Source organism: Cylas formicarius, unplaced genomic scaffold (genome assembly GCF_029955315.1).
Source record: "Cylas formicarius isolate icCylForm1 unplaced genomic scaffold, icCylForm1.1 PGA_scaffold_6__28_contigs__length_40554024, whole genome shotgun sequence".
In the NCBI taxonomy this organism is placed as follows: Eukaryota; Metazoa; Arthropoda; class Insecta; order Coleoptera; family Brentidae; genus Cylas; species Cylas formicarius.
This window is the reverse complement of record NW_026844347.1, coordinates 1,072,250-1,092,997: the sequence shown is the minus strand read 5'-3', so window position 1 is coordinate 1,092,997 and position 20,748 is coordinate 1,072,250. Positions and strand designations below refer to the sequence as shown.

The 20,748-nt window shown below is 32.3% G+C and overlaps 2 protein-coding genes across 5 annotated transcripts; one reads left to right on the top strand and one right to left on the bottom strand.

The window, feature by feature from the left end:
• Positions 1-6,053: 6,053 nt before the first annotated feature.
• On the top strand, positions 6,054-8,432 carry LOC132704120 (protein TRC8 homolog). The gene is made up of 2 exons (XM_060673904.1): positions 6,054-6,387; positions 6,745-8,432. Exons 1-2 carry the CDS (start codon positions 6,126-6,128, stop codon positions 8,421-8,423), a joined length of 1,941 nt encoding a protein of 646 aa, XP_060529887.1. The 5' UTR covers positions 6,054-6,125; the 3' UTR covers positions 8,424-8,432.
• A 1,539-nt stretch (positions 8,433-9,971) lies between these two features.
• On the bottom strand, positions 9,972-18,028 carry LOC132704121 (F-box/LRR-repeat protein 2). 4 transcript variants are annotated; one of them, XM_060673906.1, is made up of 9 exons: positions 17,664-18,028; positions 13,780-14,003; positions 13,527-13,720; positions 12,491-12,708; positions 12,327-12,432; positions 11,104-11,312; positions 10,880-11,040; positions 10,620-10,823; positions 9,972-10,109 (listed from the first exon to the last, which is right to left on the bottom strand). In XM_060673906.1, the coding sequence occupies exons 1-9, from the start codon at positions 17,745-17,747 to the stop codon at positions 9,974-9,976; spliced, it is 1,536 nt and encodes a 511-aa protein (XP_060529889.1). In that variant the 5' UTR covers positions 17,748-18,028; the 3' UTR covers positions 9,972-9,973. The 4 variants fall into 4 exon arrangements, with proteins under 4 accessions (XP_060529889.1, XP_060529888.1, XP_060529891.1 ...); XM_060673905.1 differs by lacking the exon at positions 17,664-18,028 and adding an exon at positions 16,036-16,433; XM_060673908.1 differs by lacking the exon at positions 17,664-18,028 and adding an exon at positions 15,871-15,992.
• Between the last annotated feature and the right edge of the window lie 2,720 nt (positions 18,029-20,748).

The window sequence follows — 20,748 nt, the reverse complement described above, 5'->3', positions numbered from 1 at the left end:
GCCTTTTTTCCTCTAATAGATCTTTAAAGTGGGTTGTCCATTGTTGATTAGATATGTTATTTGGAAATGCACAATTTTTCGCGTTTTTTCTGATATTCTTAATAGTACGCCATGCCTCAGAACTTCTAGTGCCTCCTCTATATTGTTCAATATATTCGCATCTTTTCTCCCAACTATTATTCTTTCTATTTATTACTTGTCGTTTAATCTCCTTATTAAGTGTATAATATTTTTTCTGTAATTCTCTATTATCTCTGTCTTGTAATCGCTGTATATGTAATTTTTTCTTTGTCTCAATCTGTTTCTCAATGTCCCTATCCCACCAATAGGGTTTATATATATATATATATATATATATATATATATATATATATATATATATATATATATATATATATATATATATATATATATAAGACACTATATTCCGGGATATCATCCGTTCGCTTGTTGAACTCCGACTGGAATCCTGCAGACGTTTCGCCAAAATCTCACTTGGCATCTTCAATGCTCGCGCTCCGAAAACACTTCGAACACTCAACTGTTTTCGGAGCGCGAGCATTGAAGATGCCAAGTGAGATTTTGACGAAACGTCTGCAGGATTCCAGTCGGAGTTCAACAAGCGAACCGATGATATCCCGGAATATAGTGTCATTATATATATATATATATATATATATATATATATATATATATATATATATATATATATATATATATATATATATATATATATATATATATATATGTATATATATAAATTTCATGGTATTTTAAAAGTTATTCCCGTCAATTGACACACCTGTCATTTAAACAACCCTACTCATTTCACATAGTATGTAGACCCTATTTATTTGTATTGTCATTTTGTTTTTTAGCATTGCATTTTTCACGAAACTCATTCAAGTTTCCCTCCTCTTAACGCGGTTAACTTAACACGGTTCCGCAATAAAATTTCGGCATCCAACAACTCTCTTTTTCATTAGGTTTCTCTATAGGCGGTATCAATTTTATGTATACGTCCCACAAATACAAGAATAAAATAAAAGAAAAACTGCGTTAACCAGGACTAGGAATGCCTTGAAAACCATTATTGTTGACGGTGAAAAATGTGATCGCAATAAAGCTAGAAGAATATTCAGGACCATTAGGAAAAACCGGTGTGAAGTTAGCAGCCAAAATTACGGAAAGACCCGAACAACCAGTGGCGGAGGAGATTTCTAAAACAGTTTAGGAAGCAACTGATTCAAAACAAATAGATCTTTCGCCTTCAAGGTGAAACTAAAAAATTTTATTTTTTTTCTACTTTCATCGAAATTTAAACACTCTCATTTCTTTATGAAAATCTGTTCCCAAAGGTTGGCTTTCGTTTCTAGAAAAAATAATCTCTCCACTCCCGTTGTAACTATATTTTTTCGGAAAACAAAATCTAACCTAGAGAAATGAAAGTGTGTAAATGTCGAGTCCCTTGCTTCCCAAACTGTTTAAGAAATCTCCGCCGCCACTGGTTGTTCGGGTCTTTGCGTAATTTTGGCTACCAACTTTTAACTGTTAACTTCACACCGGTCAGGAAAAAATATTTTGGTTTCAAAATCTTTTTTTTTTTATTATTCTCAGTCTAAAATATTTGGCCTTGCAAACTGATAGAACGATATCCTTTGTTCTGAACGATAAGGTTCAAAATTTTTCGCGTTAGAAGATTTCAAATAACTATTTTTTTTAAATTTATTAGAGGGCAAAAACTGAACAGTAGTTCGGGATGCTCCTAATTGTGGTAACTTCATCTGCTGATGATGATGCTGTTGAATCTGCTCGTAGATTTCAATATTCGCATTAGATAGTGGGAAAAATTACAAATTCGATTTCATTTGTTTATTTATATCAAATGGTAGATTTTACTCCGATAAAGTTTTTTTAAATTTTTTTTTCGTGTTAAAAAAATAGTTTTTCACATAAAGAATATAATGAAATAAAGTACATCGGTTGACGACATGGGGTTTTAGTTACTTGGTTCATTAAGATCATTATATCATTACGATTCCCGAGCGGTAGGATTTCTCCCCTAGAGTGTTCATTTATAACTTTTCATTACTGCCGTTAGATGCACATGTCTTTCGGACGAAATAACGATATCATTACGATAACCAGCTTAGCGATACTATTCAATCAACCTCCAATTTCCGCTACACGGAAATTCAATCATTTTTCAAAATTTCTTTTTTCCAACCAATTTTACGACAAAATCTGCTGAATATTTGCTACACGGAAATCTAATATAAATATTTTAATCTTCGTCATACAATTTTTATAAAAAAATTAAATAATTTGAGGCCAGCAGTACGATTTTAAAAATTATTCTATAATATTCGGGACATTTGGGGACATTTAAAATTTAGAAAACTTTGACGGACCACAGACCAATCTTACCACAGAAGTCGAAAGCCGCAGGTTGCATATTGGTTATTAGACATTGCTTATTAGACCAGACAATGGACTGGTCAATTGACACAAAAAAAATTGGCCGGTCAATTCTACAACCTTATTCCTAGCGCAAGGCAATGGAAGTGGTTAAGTTACCAGTACGCAATGACATTTAGCAAGCGCAGACGCTCTACCACCACATAGATATGTCAAATAAGTATGCCTGCCTCTTAATATGAACTGGAAAAATTCCTTAACAAGTATTTGATTTTTGACAACGTCATTGTTACACTAGATTAATTTATCGTAAGGGATAATATGAGCTTTATTTTAATGGAAAAATATTTTTTCTACTCCCGTCTATAAAATACGTAATTACACACCGATCTAGCGTGCGGGAAGCGTCACTTTACCACGTCGGTTTCGTTTCCCACAAATCCGAGCCACTTCGCACATTTCCGGGATTTTATCGCACGGATTTGCGAGCGATCGGATGGTTTCGGAGATATTTCCCACGCTTTGAATTTTGACGTTTGTCAATTCTGATGGTCATGTCAGTGAATGAATTTGTGTTGTTTTGCGAAAATGTACCCAAAAACTAACGGTAGTAGAAAAAGTCTAGTATGCAACACATTCGGTAAACTTTTTAACTCACTCGTTTATTAAAAACTCGCTCCGCTGCGCTCAGCTCATGTCAAATAAACTCATGAGTCAAATACCGTTTACCGCACATATCTCAACAACTGCATACAAAGTTTCTTTTTTAAAAAACATTTTTTTTTATTTGAATTTTATTCCAATTTTCCAAATATTTTTTTATCAAAATGGCATGATCTGTTAAACAGACTTGCAAAAATTTTGAAATATCTCTAAAACACGAAATTATGTTATAGTAAGTTGACACATGCTTCCGACATGTTAGGAATCTTTAGAAATATTTTAGCCCTATAATTTTCAAATTTTTCTAAGAATAGTTTTTTCATAATGGATGAATGTACTTCCCTGTAGAACACGTTGTGAAAGCTGAATATTAATCGAGTAATTTCAAAAAGGGATGCAGAAAAGCTAAACACGTTTAAGAAAGTATCCGAAATACCGCCTCTTACAGCTCTTGACACTCATTTAATTCATTTTAGTATATTAATGGAACATCTGCGGCGACTATTTGAGTGCATCAAGCAAGAATTATTAATGAAAAACCCGCAACCGCTGGAGCAAAAAAAAAACGGTAAAAATACTTAACGTAGTCTGAGGCTTGAAGTTTCTCCGACCTGATTGATAAGTTATTTTGACGTACGCTCGGTGTAGAACTATTAGCTAAAGACCCACTAATGTTGGGAAGTGTTGGCATATTAGTGTACTCCCGAACATGTGGTTCGAATGGTTATTTTTACCGTGACGAGAGGTGTCCTTGCATTGTTTCACTACCTAGCAATTGTAATTCGTTTTCCAAACTTTAACATTTACCGATGACTGCATTCCTTTACTTCGTCTTTGGAAAATTTAATTAGTTCAAATTAATATTTACCACAACTGAGGTTATCACGTGATAAAAAATGATTCGTTAATTATTTTAATTATTGTTGTGTAATAATTGGTAAGTCGATTTAACAAGGGAAGTAAATGTTAATATGGAAGTATTCAATGTATTCAAAACAGTATGCTTTTTTGCCACAAGAATATTATATTTTACCTAAAATTATATTTTACTTGCGTTAAAACGAAATAAAATTCTACTTGTTGCAACTTAATAATACTAATCAAGACGATTATATGGAAAATATTTTCTTTGGGCTCAATAGTGAATTTTTTTATCAAACGGAATTCCAAAATTTTCAATTGCTATTGATTCTTCTTTTATTTTAAAATACTCACTTATGCACTGCACTGTGGCGAATCCCTTGAGCCACAGTTTTTCGTGGCAAAAGTCGAATTTTTAAGCCCTGCCAAACTAGTTTTTGATGTTATCTCGTGTTTGGCCCACCCCTACATAAGAAAAATTTAAAAAACATGAAAATATTACAAATATAATTTCAAATGAGTATCTAGTTAAACGAAAGAAACGGAAAAATTAGTCAAACCCTGAAATCTGGAATAATAAAATAAATACAAAGCTTTTTTCTTATAGGAAGAAGGCAGAGCAATTTAGTTGAAATTGAAAATTATTTGAATACTGATAATTACAAATTTTTGAATATTGATAATTAAAAAATTTTTCCCAGTTATCCAGGTATCCGATTAATACGAAAGTTAATTTTATTGTCGTAATATATTTCCCAGCAGCTTGGCAGAACTACAGCAAATTATGCATAACATAATAGAAGTCAGCATCGAATACAGCTTAGCTATGGCACCAAAAGATTAAACGCATTCGAAATTACTGCGAATATTTTGGGTAAACCATATTACAAACCAAGTTGCAAACAGAAATGGAAATAATTAATTACTGACAGAAGAAGAATTTCGTGGTGAAAGAAACTTTGAGCATCATTATCTTCAACAACAGGACAGGGTAGGCAATGGAAGAGGAATTATATAAAGGGTTCGACTGGGACGTGTCGATTAATCAGTTTTTTCAGATTTAAGTTTTTTTTTACGTTAGTGTGAAGTATTATGTATGTTTATTTATTATAAATATATGTTGAAAAGAGAATTGGCGTTATTGTTATTTTTTTAAATGCAAACTATGTACATTTTTTTATAGGACTAGCAAGACCCCGCTTTCCCCACGGGAAGGTAAATTTAGGTTATATATAGTGGTCATAGTGGAAATTTTGAATGATTTACTATAAGATATGTATAAACTTAACTTTATAGTGCATTCAAAAATAATAATAAAATGTTGCCGATAATATTTAAATAAAACTTTTAATTTTGTAGATGCGTTTGTGTTCTCTTATACAGTTTCTAATATTTTTTTTACAATTGTGTTATTATGTACATTAAGTTAACAACCTAGTGAATAAATATTGTGCCTATTTACGATACTAATATAACGTAAAAATGTTTATTAATAATAGGTCTGAAATTTTCATTTCTTTAAAGTACGAATCTATGACATTATATTTTGTCCTAGGACACAAAATTATGCAAACAAAGAAACCACCAACAGATACGTATAGGCCTAAGAATCTCTATGGAATAGTAACATGTGTCGCCCTCTCTGTTTCAGAGGAAGAACCGGTTTGTATTTTCATAAATAAAAGGAATCATTAGACGTCCTACTTGCGAGTGACTTTTGTATAAGAGATGGTAGCTGTAATCAAATGCTATTTATTAAAAATACAAATCAAAAAATATTTGAATCATTTGTTTACCCTATTGAATTTTCACTAGTCCTATCTGTTTAATTTTAAGTAGTTTACAATGTTAGGCCTATTTATGACCTGGACCTTTACATCAGTTAGTGCAAGAAGAGAAGATCATTTTCGCCATCGGAAATTAAGTGGATGATCAAAGTATTACTTTTGTGTGTCTTTTTTTTTTCTGAGCAATCAACAATTTAATAAAATGCTGTTGAATATCTCGTCGTCAAAAATGTTCTGATCTTTTCTATTTCTGGCCCGATGATTTGGGTGAGTTGCCCACTTTTTCTTCGAATGTCCCACTGTCAATTCCTACGTCAAATTTGACATTTCAAAGTTTTCTATCAAGGTAGTAATGAAATAGAAATATTTCCCTTAGCAAATCGTTATTGCCATGAAATGTCGTTTCGGGGTAGAGTTTTGGGCATAGCCGAGGTGTTGCTAAGGGTGCCACCCCTATTTGTCATCGATGAGATTTTGAAACTTGGATTAGGAATAAATGTATATCAGGAATTCAATCAGGATGATTTAACATATTTTGTTGATAAACTGGAAAATGTTGAAAGTACAGTCACCAATTCCACAGCGAGCGTTTCTTTGGATGCGAGGACTTACAAAATTGTTATAATATTAGTAGCACGATTTGTACTGAGCATTTTAGGTTAGTCATCATTTATTAGAGAACTGTAAAATGGGATTTTTTCCACCCAATGTCGCAGATATTTCACTAATTTAAGATTGGTTCAGTTTTGGATTTTGGAGCGTGTGTTATATTTCCATGTAAAATTGATGTATCTCACTATAATTAAATTATAGATTCAATGCAGCATAGATGACATTAAATATTCATGTTTAACATTGACTTAATACATAACCACCAGAAGATTGGCAGATGTTCCTTTCTTAGTTTTTAATTAAGAAATTCTGTTACTTTTTTGGGGTGGAAAACTAATTCATTTATCTCAAACTGCTAATTATAGCTAAACCAAAATTCTTAAACGTAATTTTTTTTTTTTAGTGTGTCTATCAGCATTATGCGTCTTCGTACTGAACACCAAGCATCTGACCATAGTATACCTCTACCTTATATCCGTAGGCTTAGTAATATTTTCCTACTGGACAAATGTAAACACTGTCAATACAGTTATAGTCAATGCGGACCAGAAGAACAGCTCTTTCGATTTTTTAGAGTTCTTCCACAACTTCAGCCTGCAACATATATTAGAAGAAAGAGGATGGATGTATCAAGTTGTAGAGAACTACATCGCCCAAACCATAATGGCATTTTTGTTTATTAACATACATTTAGGACCAAGATATTCGACAGTACAGAAACTTTTGCCAGCATCCTTTTTAATACCTTCAGTTTTATGTATTTTACCAATCTCCAATTCCTTATTGTACCATATGCCTATTATCTCTGCATTTCTACCTCTAGCATTGACTACGGTGGTGCTTTGGTCTTCTACAATAGCTATTTTTCAATCAATTTACTCAGGCTATGTCCAAGCAAAAACCTTTGTTTCTCATTTTGGTGTGTCCGCTTTAGTGGAAAATGAATGGTTACGATTAAATGTTCCTCAAGTGCTGCGCAATTTTTGGGTACTGAGAACCCTAGAATACACTGTACTTTTCTTCTTTTCTGGGTACTGGAGCCTTGACGATGAACACACACCTCAATACCGACTGCTTAAGTTCTTATTGGTTACCGGGTGTGAGACTTTGACATCCGTTTTAGGTCTTACTAGTGTTGTCTCTTTTATCTGCAATTACATAGGGAAATTCTTTCAATGGATTTTATTGACTGAAGATGAAAACGACAAAAACTTTGGCACAGTATCAGCAATAGTGTTTTATATTTTGGCACTACAGACTGGACTTACAAGTTTGGAGCCAGATGTACGATTTGTCAGGTTATGTCGCAATTTTTGCCTGTTATTTACAGCCCTCTTGCACTTCACTCACAATATTCTTAATCCATTGTTAATGAGTTTAAGTGCCTCACACAATCCTTCAATCAAACGACATGTACATGCTTTGTTAGTGTGCGCGGTACTTGTTACACTCTCCTTCAGTTTGATGTATTTATTGTGGACAACTCAAGAAACTTCCACATGGCTTTTGGCCGTAACTGCTTTTAGTATTGAAGTTATTGTTAAAGTTTTTGTCTCCCTCTCCATATACTGTTTATTTTTATATGATGCCAAACGTGAGACATTCTGGGAAAAATTGGATGACTACATTTATTATATAAGATCATTTGGAAGCACAATTGAGTTTTGTTTTGGCATATTCCTATTCTTTAATGGAGCATGGATTCTCTTATTTGAGAGTGGTAGCGCAATTAGGGCAGTAATGATGTGCATCCATGCCTACTTCAATATTTGGTGTGATGCTAAAGCCGGTTGGTCAGTATTCATGAAACGTAGGACTGCCGTAAACAAAATTGAAAGCTTGGCAGAGGCTGATAGGGAGCAACTGCAAAGTCTTGATGATGTCTGTGCTATTTGCTACCAAGAGATGCATAGCGCAAAGATAACAAAATGTAAACACTTTTTCCATGGCGTGTGTCTCAGAAAATGGTTGTATGTCCAGGACAGGTGTCCCCTATGCCATGAGATTCTACATCTTGTGAACAGTGAAGAGAAGAAGGACGCAGAACCTATAAGGTTAGAAAATGAGTTCAACCACAGGTGATAAAAATATTTTTGTAAGTTTAAAGTTATGTTACAATTTGTTGGAAATACACTGTTGGGAATGTTTTATATTGTCTGGTAATGTGTATGTAGTACATATTAAATTAAGTGACGCCGTTAAAATTTCAAAATAGGATGTAATTACTATTGCATATGTAATCACTATTTGAAGTAAGTAATTTATTTTTGAAATTCGCGAGAGAATGAAAATAATGGCTAGTGATTTGGTAAGAATTATATCGTTTTTAGATTTTTTCCTTTTTATAATTTCCACTTGAACTTAAGATGCATATATATTTTTCTTATCACTGTAAATAGGTTTTGGATTTTTGTTCAATTTGTTTGGATTTCGGATTCATTGGAATTGATTAATGAATAAGCACATTTTTTTCCCCTGATGTTATTCAATCGGCGGGGCTCAGTCGATTAACATTTGTCATAAATCTTTAATTCTGAGCAGTTTACACCATCAAGATTTTCATAGGGCATGTTCTTGTTAATGTTAAATTTGCATAACATTACTTGCATTGCGTTGGTAGCTTCCAATTTGGCGTCAGATAGGTAGGAATCTATTTCATTTTTGAATTTAATGTAGCTGTAGTTACACAAATATCCATAAAGTGACGAACTTGTTCTCAATATAATTATACTTATATATTTATTTCAAGGGAAAGTTGATTTTTTAGATCATATTGCAGTATTGTGATCATACTGTTTACGTGCAAAAATAAATTCAGCCAAAAAAATAAAAACTGAAATTGGGCCCAAAAAGTCATTCATAAACGATAAACTTTCAAAAATATTTTAACCACCACTATGTTCCTTATTCCGCTAATAACCTCTTGTTTTCTATTTTTAAGATATTTCTTTTTAACATTATTTTTTACTTATATATTTTTCATCGTTTCCTTGCAATTTTTATTATTTTATTTGATGATGCACACATTTTTTTGGGTCGTTGATTAATTCTGGAAGTAGTGCAAGCCCTTTTTAAAAGTTTCACTATTATGTAAGGTTAATAAAATAATAAATAAAAATCATTTTTGGATTAAATAATAAAATTAATCCTATGCATTGTGCAGCTCATAATGATTTATTTAATTAATAACTTTATTATTCTTGCTCACTATTTTATAAGAATTTAAATTATTGTGATGATGTATATATTTTATTGAAAAAAGAACAAATCACCAACGAATCCGAAATATGATCTACACTGAAACAGGATCAAAGTTATACCGAAATTCGATTCGCAAATAACTTTGTTGTACCCGATATTTTTACATAATATATACTATGACAGCAATGGATTTATTAAGGCTCATTCTGATAGTTAATACTTTTTATTTTTCTTTTTGTATATAAAAGCGTATGACTTAATCTGTACAAACATTTTTCCCTTTACTATATGTATATTTTTTGTTAAAAATACAATTTTTACTAATAAGATAACAAATACTTGATCGCACTCCTTTGAAAATTAAATTGTGGTGATTATAATATATTAAGTCAATAAATGTCTACAATATTATATAACACCATAGTTTTTGTTCAGTTGAAGACGAGATCTTTGTAGTTGGACAACAGATAGTAGTTTGATACCCGGCAATTTGTCAAAGTTCTGACTACGGTCATTCTGTCAGCTCTCTCGAAGTTTGCTTTTACTATTTCATAATATCTTCCGTCGCTGAAAGCGCATAAAATGTTTTATTAATTAAACTAATCAAAATTATGAACGTTCACGAACTGCCCAAAGGAGGGATAGTAATAGCAGCTATATGCTACATTTGAAAAATGCTTTCATTATACACGTGTCATAAATTTCCAACACATTACAGAAAAATCTTTTTTATTTCATTTGTTCTGTTTATTCCAAATAAATTTGAGTCTATTCAGTTATAAAAAATTTGTTTTTCTTTGAAGCTTCAATTTCATGTTTTTTACGCAAATATTCAAGTTTGGCAAATCGATTGCAACAGGAACCCCAAAATTGATCATACTTCAAGTGCTTCTGGGAGTCTTAAATTTTAAAACGGCATTTTGTTTACCAAAAATAAATAATAATTTATAATAGTATTTTCGATAAATTTTATAATTTGAATTTTATTTTAGAACAAATTAAATGAATAGACTCGACAACATATCTTCGTGGCTGTTATACTTATCGCTATGTTTTCGGTGAGTCACTCTGTACTACCTCAGACTCAAACATTTCAATTTGAGACACTTCACCCTCAAAGTATCGATTGCCTTTTGACTTTTATCCGAAAAACGCAAGTTATCCGGATCCCATCTTAACTCGATCCTTTCCAGATGGATACAGTTTTTTGCGATACTGTCCATTAGTTGGTCCGCCAGTATGTTCACGCCCAACCTTTCTTGAGTTCCCATTACTAGAATTCTTGCAACAAATAATTAAGGTAAACAAAACTTGAAACAAATTCGAAAAATTGTTACCTTGAGTTTGTCAAAATTGGCAATATCGATTGCCATAAAGAATCGGTGATATGAGTCATTCCCGACAATCCAAGACCCATTAATTGGTGTCCATGTTTGCAAAGGAACTTGTAAATGGCATCTTCAGATAAATTGTCGGAACTGTCCAAATCCAGTGCCAACTGGATGAAAGAGGACTTTAGTAAATGAAAAGCATGCATAGTCTATTATCTAGCGACACTTGCCAGATTTCGTGGATTTCCGACTTCCATCCATGACTTCAATACAGAATCATTAAAGCCATTGATCTGCCCAGCGCTTAGGAATCTCAAGCCTGGTAGTCTTGTGAGCATGTCCTGCAGGCACTCTGTCGATAAATCAGTTGCGGTGATATCCAGTTCCTGTAGTGAACATTTCTCCCATTCGACTTGCAATAGATGGTTACTTTGGAGGTCTACGATAAGAAATGTATCTTTACTCGGTGTGTGTTTTAGTATGTGTGTTACAAAATTCATAGTAAATATTATTCCCATATTAAATATAACTTAAAATTTTGAATCCTTTAAATAAATTGATCATATTGGAAATAAACATTTCGAAGAAAATACTAGCTTTTTTAAGTGCTGGAACCTCAAATGATAATAAATGTTTTTCTTAGCTAATCCATTCAACGACTGCTTCCAATCTTAACCCAGAACATTCAAGAAATATATTTACTTTCCTTGTTTGAGTACATAGATACTGATAATTTCAATGACCACAGCTTATTGATATAAAAATAAAAAGCTGCCGCTCGTTTTGTCAATTTATATGTGCGTGTGTTAGCTTTTTCTGCCAATATTTTAATTAATGAAACACAAAAAACAAATCCGATTAATCCCTACTCTTCAAATATCCGAAAATGAACGACCTAGAAAATCATTTTAATTTTTCAAAGAAACTTCAACAGGCTGTTTTCAGTTCCAGTTAAGTTCTAGAGAAGCCAACAATATAATTCGCGAAACGTCAGCAAGTTTTATTTATAAACAACCGACCTAGGAAGAGTCCAGAAGATTTGCAAATAGTACCAGAAAATTTAAAATTACTAGGTAGATAGCATGGATCACATAACAGAATTATCACTTCACTGTTAGCGATAGAAATTCAAATTTTGACTAGGTTACAGTGACACCAACCAAATCGTCTATCAATTCTATTGATGGGACTGAGCCCTGGAACGCACGAGTTCAAATGAATCAAATAAACTGTTGCGGAATGTTTGTTTTAAATAGGCAAAGAATAATGCTGAACCACAACTTTACTGAATCGCAAATAAAAACATAGTTACTGACAGCCATTTGAACATTCTTATACTATTGAAGACAGTCCAAGTGGGTTTAATTGTGAAATTAAGTGTTTCATTTAAAGAAAATAAAGTTGATGTAAATAAACGAACGTAATTAACGAAAAAATAATAACACTCACGTACTTGTTCCGTTCATCAATAGGCATTTTAATCGTCTACTTCTTTGAAACAGCGTTTTCAGAGTACTACCGGTTACCTTGTTGCAAAAGTTGACAGCTAAACACTCCAACTGAAAATGATTATGTGTTAAATTAATCAAAGTTATGCCCAATGATCCCAAGCTGCACCTGAATACAGTTCGAACTAAACGCATCAATATGACTGTCATCGACGAAATTTATGCCATACAAATTAATTACTCTTAAGTTTGGAGTAGCCGATTTCAATTTGTGCACATTGATTACTTCGTAAATTTCTTCTTCTTCCTCTTCGACTTTCTCATACGTACCGATTAGATGTAAAATTTCCAGACCGTTGATGAAATTGTAGATCTTCCTCATAAAACCTGAATTCATTTTGTTTAAGTTATAAGAATCAAATAAATATAGAATAATGTATATACACATACAAAATCATTAAAAGGTTTTTGCTTCAGAGGAGTCGGACGCAGGCGTAGAAAAAGTTTATATCATTATTGTATTGGCCCTTTCTTTTATTTTTCAACTTACATACAATGATGACACCATTATGGTTCTTATTTAAATTTTTAGACTATTTGAGTTTCAATTTGAGTATCTAAAGTATTTATCTTAGCGGACTATATGCAAGTTTTGAATAAATCATTTTCTGTTTTCTGACTTTTTTTTTTCTATTTTATTTCTACGTTCCTTTAGATATGTATTTTTATTTGGCATATCTTTTGGGAAGCAGAATAATTGAAACGGATATTCTAATCCTTTCAATATCTTGTTGTAATGAAAAATATCGTCTTTATTGATGAAAGACATTGTTTGCAGATAAATTTCTAATCATTTCAGAATATATCACCAATTTATACTTTCCGCGTTAATCTACCGAAATGGGAAAAGACTGAGGTATATTTGAATTGATTGCTATGATCCTTGAACCGCGTAATGCACGAACGCGTTAAATTTTGAAACAAATTAGCAGTATAATTTGAGGATGGTGTTAAGTAACATTTGTATTCAAAGTTCGCTATTGCATTTATTTGCATTAATAGATAATTGTTAACAGTTTTTATCAATTTACGGCCCAAATACTTGGTTCGTTCATACTATTAATTAAAATTGACGTTCCAGGACGTTTTATGCATGTGGTAAGGTTATTTAACAGATGTTTTGCAACATTCAACGTGATACAAACCTTCCATAAATATTACTTCCGATAAACATATGCAAAGGTATTTAAGTTTTGTGGGAAACGCTTGAAGCTCACTAAAATCATGAAGTTGCATAGCAGTTGAGAAGTCCAAAAGCATATGCGTTAAGTTTGGACACTTGTTGGCTAATTCGTGAAGCACGGTATGAGTTATAAGTTCTATAGGAAGTTCTATGTACCTAAAACGAATACCAAAATGATTACCAAAATTAATTCGAAATGGTCTAATATAGTCTACCTTAAAGATGGCCCGAATCTAACGCTAATCAACGCCAAAAGTGATTCCAACGAGCCCACGTGAAGTCCAGATATTTCCGGACGGAGTGATACGTTCTTCCATAGTCTTGTGTCGTAGGCTATCATTCTCCATCTTTTACAAATTCTTGCCATACGGCATATTTCCTTATGGCTGAGATAACTGAATATATGTAGAAGCACTTTGTCAGGAAGCTTTTCTATGGTCTGTGAAATTAACAAACTATTTTTTATATTGAGAGGATTATAAACCATTACTGAATTATAAAACTTAGTAAAACACAAACGGAACTGTGCTTTCTGAAAGCGAGAAAACTATTATTCTCAATGTTTTTAATAATTTTGACTAACAACATTCGAATATCACTGGAATCACAATAACTTGTGCACCAGGATAAACGCGGCCCCGTGACTAAGGAGAAGTACCGGAAGAAAAGAAACTATAATAAATGGGGATGAACAAAGTGCCATCAGAAAAATAAAAAAGAAATATCTTGGACAAAATAATGTCTTAAATAAAAAAGAATGAAGAAAATTTCGTTACGAAAAATCTTAAAGTAGAAAATCACTTTTAATAGAGGCGGACGAAATTATCTGCTGGCGGCGCAGTTAGACATTTGCGCCGAAAAAACGGGAATAACGAAACTTGAGTAAATGAAAAAATATATGCTTTTGGTAAAATATGACCAAAATTTAAAAAGCGGGAAGCAAGCTTCAATAAATAAATAAAAGCACCCTTGGCAACAAAAATGGATTTCTCGGTGGTGGCTTACTAGTATTTCAATCAAAATGAAATGCTACCACTCCCCAATAGAATGATTAAAATAGAAGACAGAAAGTGGGAAGCTGCAGATTCCCCTATTTGCAAAAGGAGTTGTATTATAAATAGTAGATATTTTTTAAATAATTATATTTATTGCAATGAATATCTTTCGGTATTTTTCTAACTTCTATATAATTTATTATTAACTTGGTCTTAGGATAATTAATATCTCAATTATCTGCCCATTTTTATAATTATAATCGTGCATAATTATTATTCTAATAAACTAACAGAAGTAACACCACTGTCACATTACTTTCTTCCACCAAACTCGCCTTTCTTTTGTATGAAAATTAGTGTGACCCTAATTTAAGACCGATTTGGGGTGTTTAGGTCTTAAAACTGAAATATGGAATTTATCGGAAACTATCGTTACAATTCATCTTTACTATACTACTACTATACTGTTTAAGCAATGAAGAAAGATAGTATACGCAAACCAGATATTTATCCCAGTTATACTTACATATTGTTATGGTATTATAATAGCAAAACTTATTGCTTAACTATTTCGTTATAAATTAAATTAATATTATCCAAAGCTATTGTCTGCCAAAATAGACAAGTAAAAATGGGGGTACACTAAATAATGTCTCTAGTACATAGTACATGTGAGCCAAATTTCATTAAAATATCTAAAGTGGTATTACAGATATTTAAAAAATATATTTTTAAAAACTTTACCACCCTGTAGTTAGATAGATTTCTGGGTTGAGTTTCGATTACGAAATAAGTTCGTAAATAAACGATATAAAAAGCAAGTATTAGCTTAGGAGTTTTTCTCTGAACTACTCCATTATTAAAGAGACTTCTTTAAATACAAATAACTTCAAAACTATTTATTATTGACATAAGACAGTACAACAAGGTAAATAGTATCTATCCCATTACCGTGCGCCTCTGGCAAAGACGCAAAACTATCTTTTACCAGTATTTAAAGTATTATGTACACTGCTTTATAATTGTATAAAATTAAAAAAATAATTCTATAAAGGTTCTCCAGGTTTTTAATTTTGTAATTTATATTTCCAACTTTTTTTTTGTGTAAATAACCTTCTATAGTTTCAGTTCGTTTCAAAACTTAAGCAAAATTAAGAGCAAAATATTATTCTGATGCACTCGGGAATTCAAGAGTAAATATTAACAACTGGTAAGTTAGGTAGTAGGTACATAAAATTCTAAATCAATATTCCTATATACGAGAACATCTAAAAAAAGCCAAAAATCTCCTATTTATATCTGTTTGCTTACCGACGGAAACTAGTCAACAAAATGAAAAACTTCAAAAATTTTTAATTAGCCAAAAACTTCAAAAGCCCGACGTGTGCGTTTAGATCGCACGAAAAAAACCTTTTAAATTATTTTTAATCAGCTTCCTACTTTTTGTCAGCCGTTCGATTTTAATAATAAACATACCGTTCCTGCAAATGGACTCCTGGCCCCGGTCCCTTCTGTCAAATATACTTGTGATGCCTCCAAGGCCAACTGACCCCAGACGTCGGGACACACATCCATTTTCACGCTTAATTATTAAATTCCCGCAATATTTCACAAAATCGACTCAAACTTTACCTTCACCGCATAACTTTACGTAACATACCATATCGTCTATGAATCTGGCGTATGCGAAATAACATTTCACGAATTCTAAAAATACGCCAAGTCGCGCGGATTCAGATCGGGAGCGCACTGGGTCATTTAAAAAACTGGGATGAAAGGTAATAGTCTTGACAATTTGGCGTTAGATTTCTTAGATTTTAGCATTGATTTTTTCCAATCTAGAAATTCGACGCAATTTTTGCTAAGTCTAAGACTAAACCTCTTATTTAGCTTTTTCGTAGCAATTTAAGTTAGGCTTCGTTATTTCTATAAAAACTAAAACGAAGTTATTAAACGCTTGAAATAAGATCTTAAGCAATATACGGAGACTTAATATGTTTAGGAATCGTAGGAGGAGCAAATTGAAAACTTTAAGAAGAATATGTTAACTTAGATGTTAAACAAAAGAAATCACACAGAAATTAACAAATAACACATAATTGCAAAAATATACGAATGATTAAAAAGAGTTCTTGTTTCCATTTTGGTGTAAAGCTGTTAATTTTCAAAAACGTAGATAATAAGAGTAAAACTTTTCAACCTTAACGTTCAATACAAGATTTCCCATAACTAATTCGCTATAGAGCAACGAGGGATGCTATAAATAACAAAGATGTTGATGTTGAATAAATGTGATGGTAAATTATTGTGAATTTTTTAAAATATATATTAACTCTAAATATATTGCATCCATCTCGAACAAATGAATTTCACAACGTTTGCCATCAGTCTCTGTAGTGCCCTTGTTATAAAATATAAATATAAAAAGTAACCTGTGTATTTTTTAAATATTATTTTTATTTATAGTATCAAATGCTACTCCTTGCCGGATATGTTATGCGACACGCTGTGTATATAATTTGTTTTCCTAGTACCGGCCGTACCATTCCCATAAAATGCTTGTTGCATAATAATTACTAGTTGGGATTTATGTTTATTACCTAATTCATAAATTAAATATTCCTACTTTACCCTGAATAGGAGGTATAATAATATAATATATAATAGTAGAATAATAACTAATTGATCGTATGATGAAATGAAAAATACTCTCTCATTTGTGGTTTGGCGTTAAATTTAAGCCGTAGTTGCAAAAGAAGATCTTCGGTTTCAAAGCATTTTAACTATTTCTAGCTAGTCGGATTAGCGACTTAAACCGTCTGCTAATTCCAAATGTCAAAAATGTAAAGCTTTTTGATTTCGAGCTCTTTGAACTAGCGGTTTCGGTAATGGAAAAGTGCCATTGTCGCTAATACACATTTTTCGCAGATAAAATTTAAAAATAACAAGCAAAGAGGGGAAACTTCCATTTCGAGTGAGATGCTGGAAATACTCTATAATACAGTTATTTTCATTCACAATCAGGTAAATAAACTTTAGTTGTTATTGCAAACCAGACTTAGTTATTTTGTCTTGGGTTTATTAGTTTGTTTTTTCGCACTTACGATTTTTCTGGATCTCCGAAAGCTACTGCTCAAATCATCCCTTACGATGGCAGTGGCAATGTCCAGCTGCCCCCACGAATCCATTTAAAAAATGCTGCAAACACTAATGTGTCACTAATCACATCTACGCGTTCTGGTGAAGGTAGACATTCGGAAAAACCTAAAGCGTGCCTGATTAGTGAATTAAAATAGAGCGACCGAACACGGACGACACCAATGAATATTGCCTAAGGCATTTATTGGCATTGTTGGCAAGGCGATTCTGCCTTCTAAAAATGAATAATTAAGACACCAAGCTTAGCTGGTCGAAATTGCAAGTACACATTGATGATTTATCTCGGGGATAACCGTTCGTTGCCTGTTTAACACAATAAAAAATGTGTTTCTGCTAGATCCATTTTTAAAATAGTAACGCGGTCAGAAAAACTATTTATTGTTTTAAAGAATACATTAAACGTTAAAGGTGCATAAAACTGTTACGGTGAAACTATAGTTTTGTACAAATAATATAATAATCCCTTATATTGCCTTAGCGCTAGGTAACAGTGTTAAGCTGTTCGGTCTCATTATTGATGACAAATTGTCGTTTTCACACCATACAGTTGAACTCTCTAAAGCTTTATCGAAGTCTGATATTTTTAAAAAGAAAAATGTCTTATGCCGTTCCATTGTGGGGGAACAGAACTGCAGCACAGACCATTTTTAAATAACAAAAGAGAGCGATGAGGTTTATGTGTGGTGCGCATTTTCGTGCAAATTGTAGACCCCTTTTTTTGAGGCACAGGATTATGCCTTTACCTTGCATCTTCGTTTATTTTGCCTTAATTGAGAAGCATCATAAAAAGATAAATTTACTATCTACAAGTAAAAATCGCTCTTATAATTTTCGGAATGATTTAATCACTATCCCGCTGCATAGGATATCAAAGTCTGTTTCTAATTCTTTGAATTACACACAACAAAACTAACAAAAAAAGAGCAATGAAATAATATCAGCTTGTTCATTGCTTCTATTCGGTTCAGGAGTAATTTGAGAGTAATTTTGTTTTCTACAAAAATAATTAAGCCGCAATAACGTCTTTCCTTCTTTTTTATGCTAATATTTATTTCATTATTTCTGCAGATTAACAGCCATTTATAAGATAATTTTCGATATAAAAAGCGCACTGTAACAGACTAAATCAATGCCCTCAAACTCAAAACACTGTGAAGTCTTCTATCTGAATACAGCAAACATATATACAATTATTACTTTAAGAATTTGAACAACCGTTTTGAAATAGATTCATAAGTTGGTAAAGGCGACCTTTAGTTAGAAATTTTTTTTTCGGATACACTGGGTCAGAAACTGGTGTAGTAACATGGAAGCTGAGTTGGTTCAACGATTTAAAACAAAAAAAAAACAATTCGTCGACGAGATAGCGAATAACTTAAACTGAACTAAAAATTTATTCAGTCAAAAATGACAGTAAGAGTTAAAATTATATGCACACTGCCTATTCACTATTCACGCACTACTAATAATTTATTTAGGTCTATTATTAATATCTATTGATTAATTTATTTTTCTGTCTCCGTATTTCGCTTTTATGTGTCGCTAGCGCCTTCTCGCGATGTATATGGAATGTTCGAGTTGGTTGTCGAACGGCTCTGTGGTTAGGTGTTCGTTCCCGAGTTTGCGACTGCTGGTGGAGGTGCAGGATCGCTCGTCATAATTCTTATTCTGTATGAACATTTTAATGTAAGCTTTATTGTCATCTGAAGCGTTGGTCCTATATGAACACGCAACATTCAAAATATTTCTAATGGAATCATAACACTTATTTATGTCAATTATCTTAAGACAAAAATAAATAAATTCCGGGAAATAGACCGATTAAGGCACTATGCAACGCACTTGTGTTAACGATCTTACACTTACATACACTAATAATTTTTCCATCACAAAAGTGTTAAAATTTGCGTTTGTGCTATTCAAGTCGGAAATGATTCTTTTTACAGTCGGCAAGTAACAATATCTACAAGTTTTCAAAGCATGCATTGCATACAGTGTAGCTTAATGGATGGAAATGTAAGATTGATAGAAGCGTGCTTATCTGACAGGCTCTTATCTCTTAGATAACAGATAGAATGGGAAGAGTTAAAAGCCGCAAGAACGGGATTTAAGTTGTCCACATCAGCGCTGTTTATAAAATGGATACCCTAGAAAAAACAGTTGTTTTAATTCACAATTTTTTGATACTTTTGAAAATATGCATTCTTTTTGTGTACATTTTGGTTAAAACGTATAGTTAAATATTTCGATAGATTTAAATTAACTTACTGAATAGGTATATTAGTTGTTAGAAGTAATGAAGCTGTAACTGCAATTAAACTAAAATTATAAATTAAATAGTGGAAATGTCAACGGGGGTATTTGCCATTTTTTGATATATTTTGCGTTAGAATTGTCGTAAGTGCCTTGTCGCGTGTGTTGAAAACAGGAATATGTGCCTCTCGTAATAACTAAGTAACTTGCATTTGCCATATTTTTGCAAATACCGGCAATTATAACCATTTATGTAAATTTAAACAATTTTTCTTGATTATATCAAAAATGTAATTTTGACATTTCCACGCTTCAATTGATTATTTCACTTGAGTGCTCAATTAGTGAAATAAAGAGCCCATCTCATCTGGGCAAGAAAATTAGCCTTATTTTCAGTTTCATATATTTATCAGTCTATATATAAGAGGAATAGAAATAGTGGTAACTAACCATTATCACTGCAGTAAGATACGAATCCATTTCATTGCAGTAGCGGTCATTTTTTATTGTTCAGTTTTAAATATTTTGGCATGGCTTGAATTAAGATAAGTGATAAATTGTTCAAAATATTGTTTCGAAAACATTTTCTTAGTTAGGTTAGGGCTTCGGAAAACTATATTTTGGAAAGTAACAGTCTAAACTTCGGTAATAAAAAAGCTACCCTATCCAAGTTCAACCGCAATAACAAAAGCACTTCTCTGAAGAGCCTACGAGTAACCAAAACGCTCACGTTGTTGCCATAACAATAATAATAATAACTCGTAATCACATCTTGTA

Coding starts and splice junctions, on each gene's coding strand:
- LOC132704120 (XM_060673904.1), top strand. CDS start 6,126: ATGTCGTTTCGGGGTAGAGTTTTGGGCATAGCCGAGGTGTTGCTAAGG. Junction 6,388..6,744: donor ATTTGTACTGAGCATTTTAG/GTTAGTCATCAT, acceptor TTTTTTTTTTAG/TGTGTCTATCAGCATTATGC.
- LOC132704121 (XM_060673905.1), bottom strand. CDS start 16,134: ATGGATGTGTGTCCCGACGTCTGGGGTCAGTTGGCCTTGGAGGCATCA. Junction 11,041..11,103: donor TCGGAAATCCACGAAATCTG/GCAAGTGTCGCT, acceptor TCTTTCATCCAG/TTGGCACTGGATTTGGACAG. Junction 10,824..10,879: donor CCAATTTTGACAAACTCAAG/GTAACAATTTTT, acceptor ATTTGTTGCAAG/AATTCTAGTAATGGGAACTC.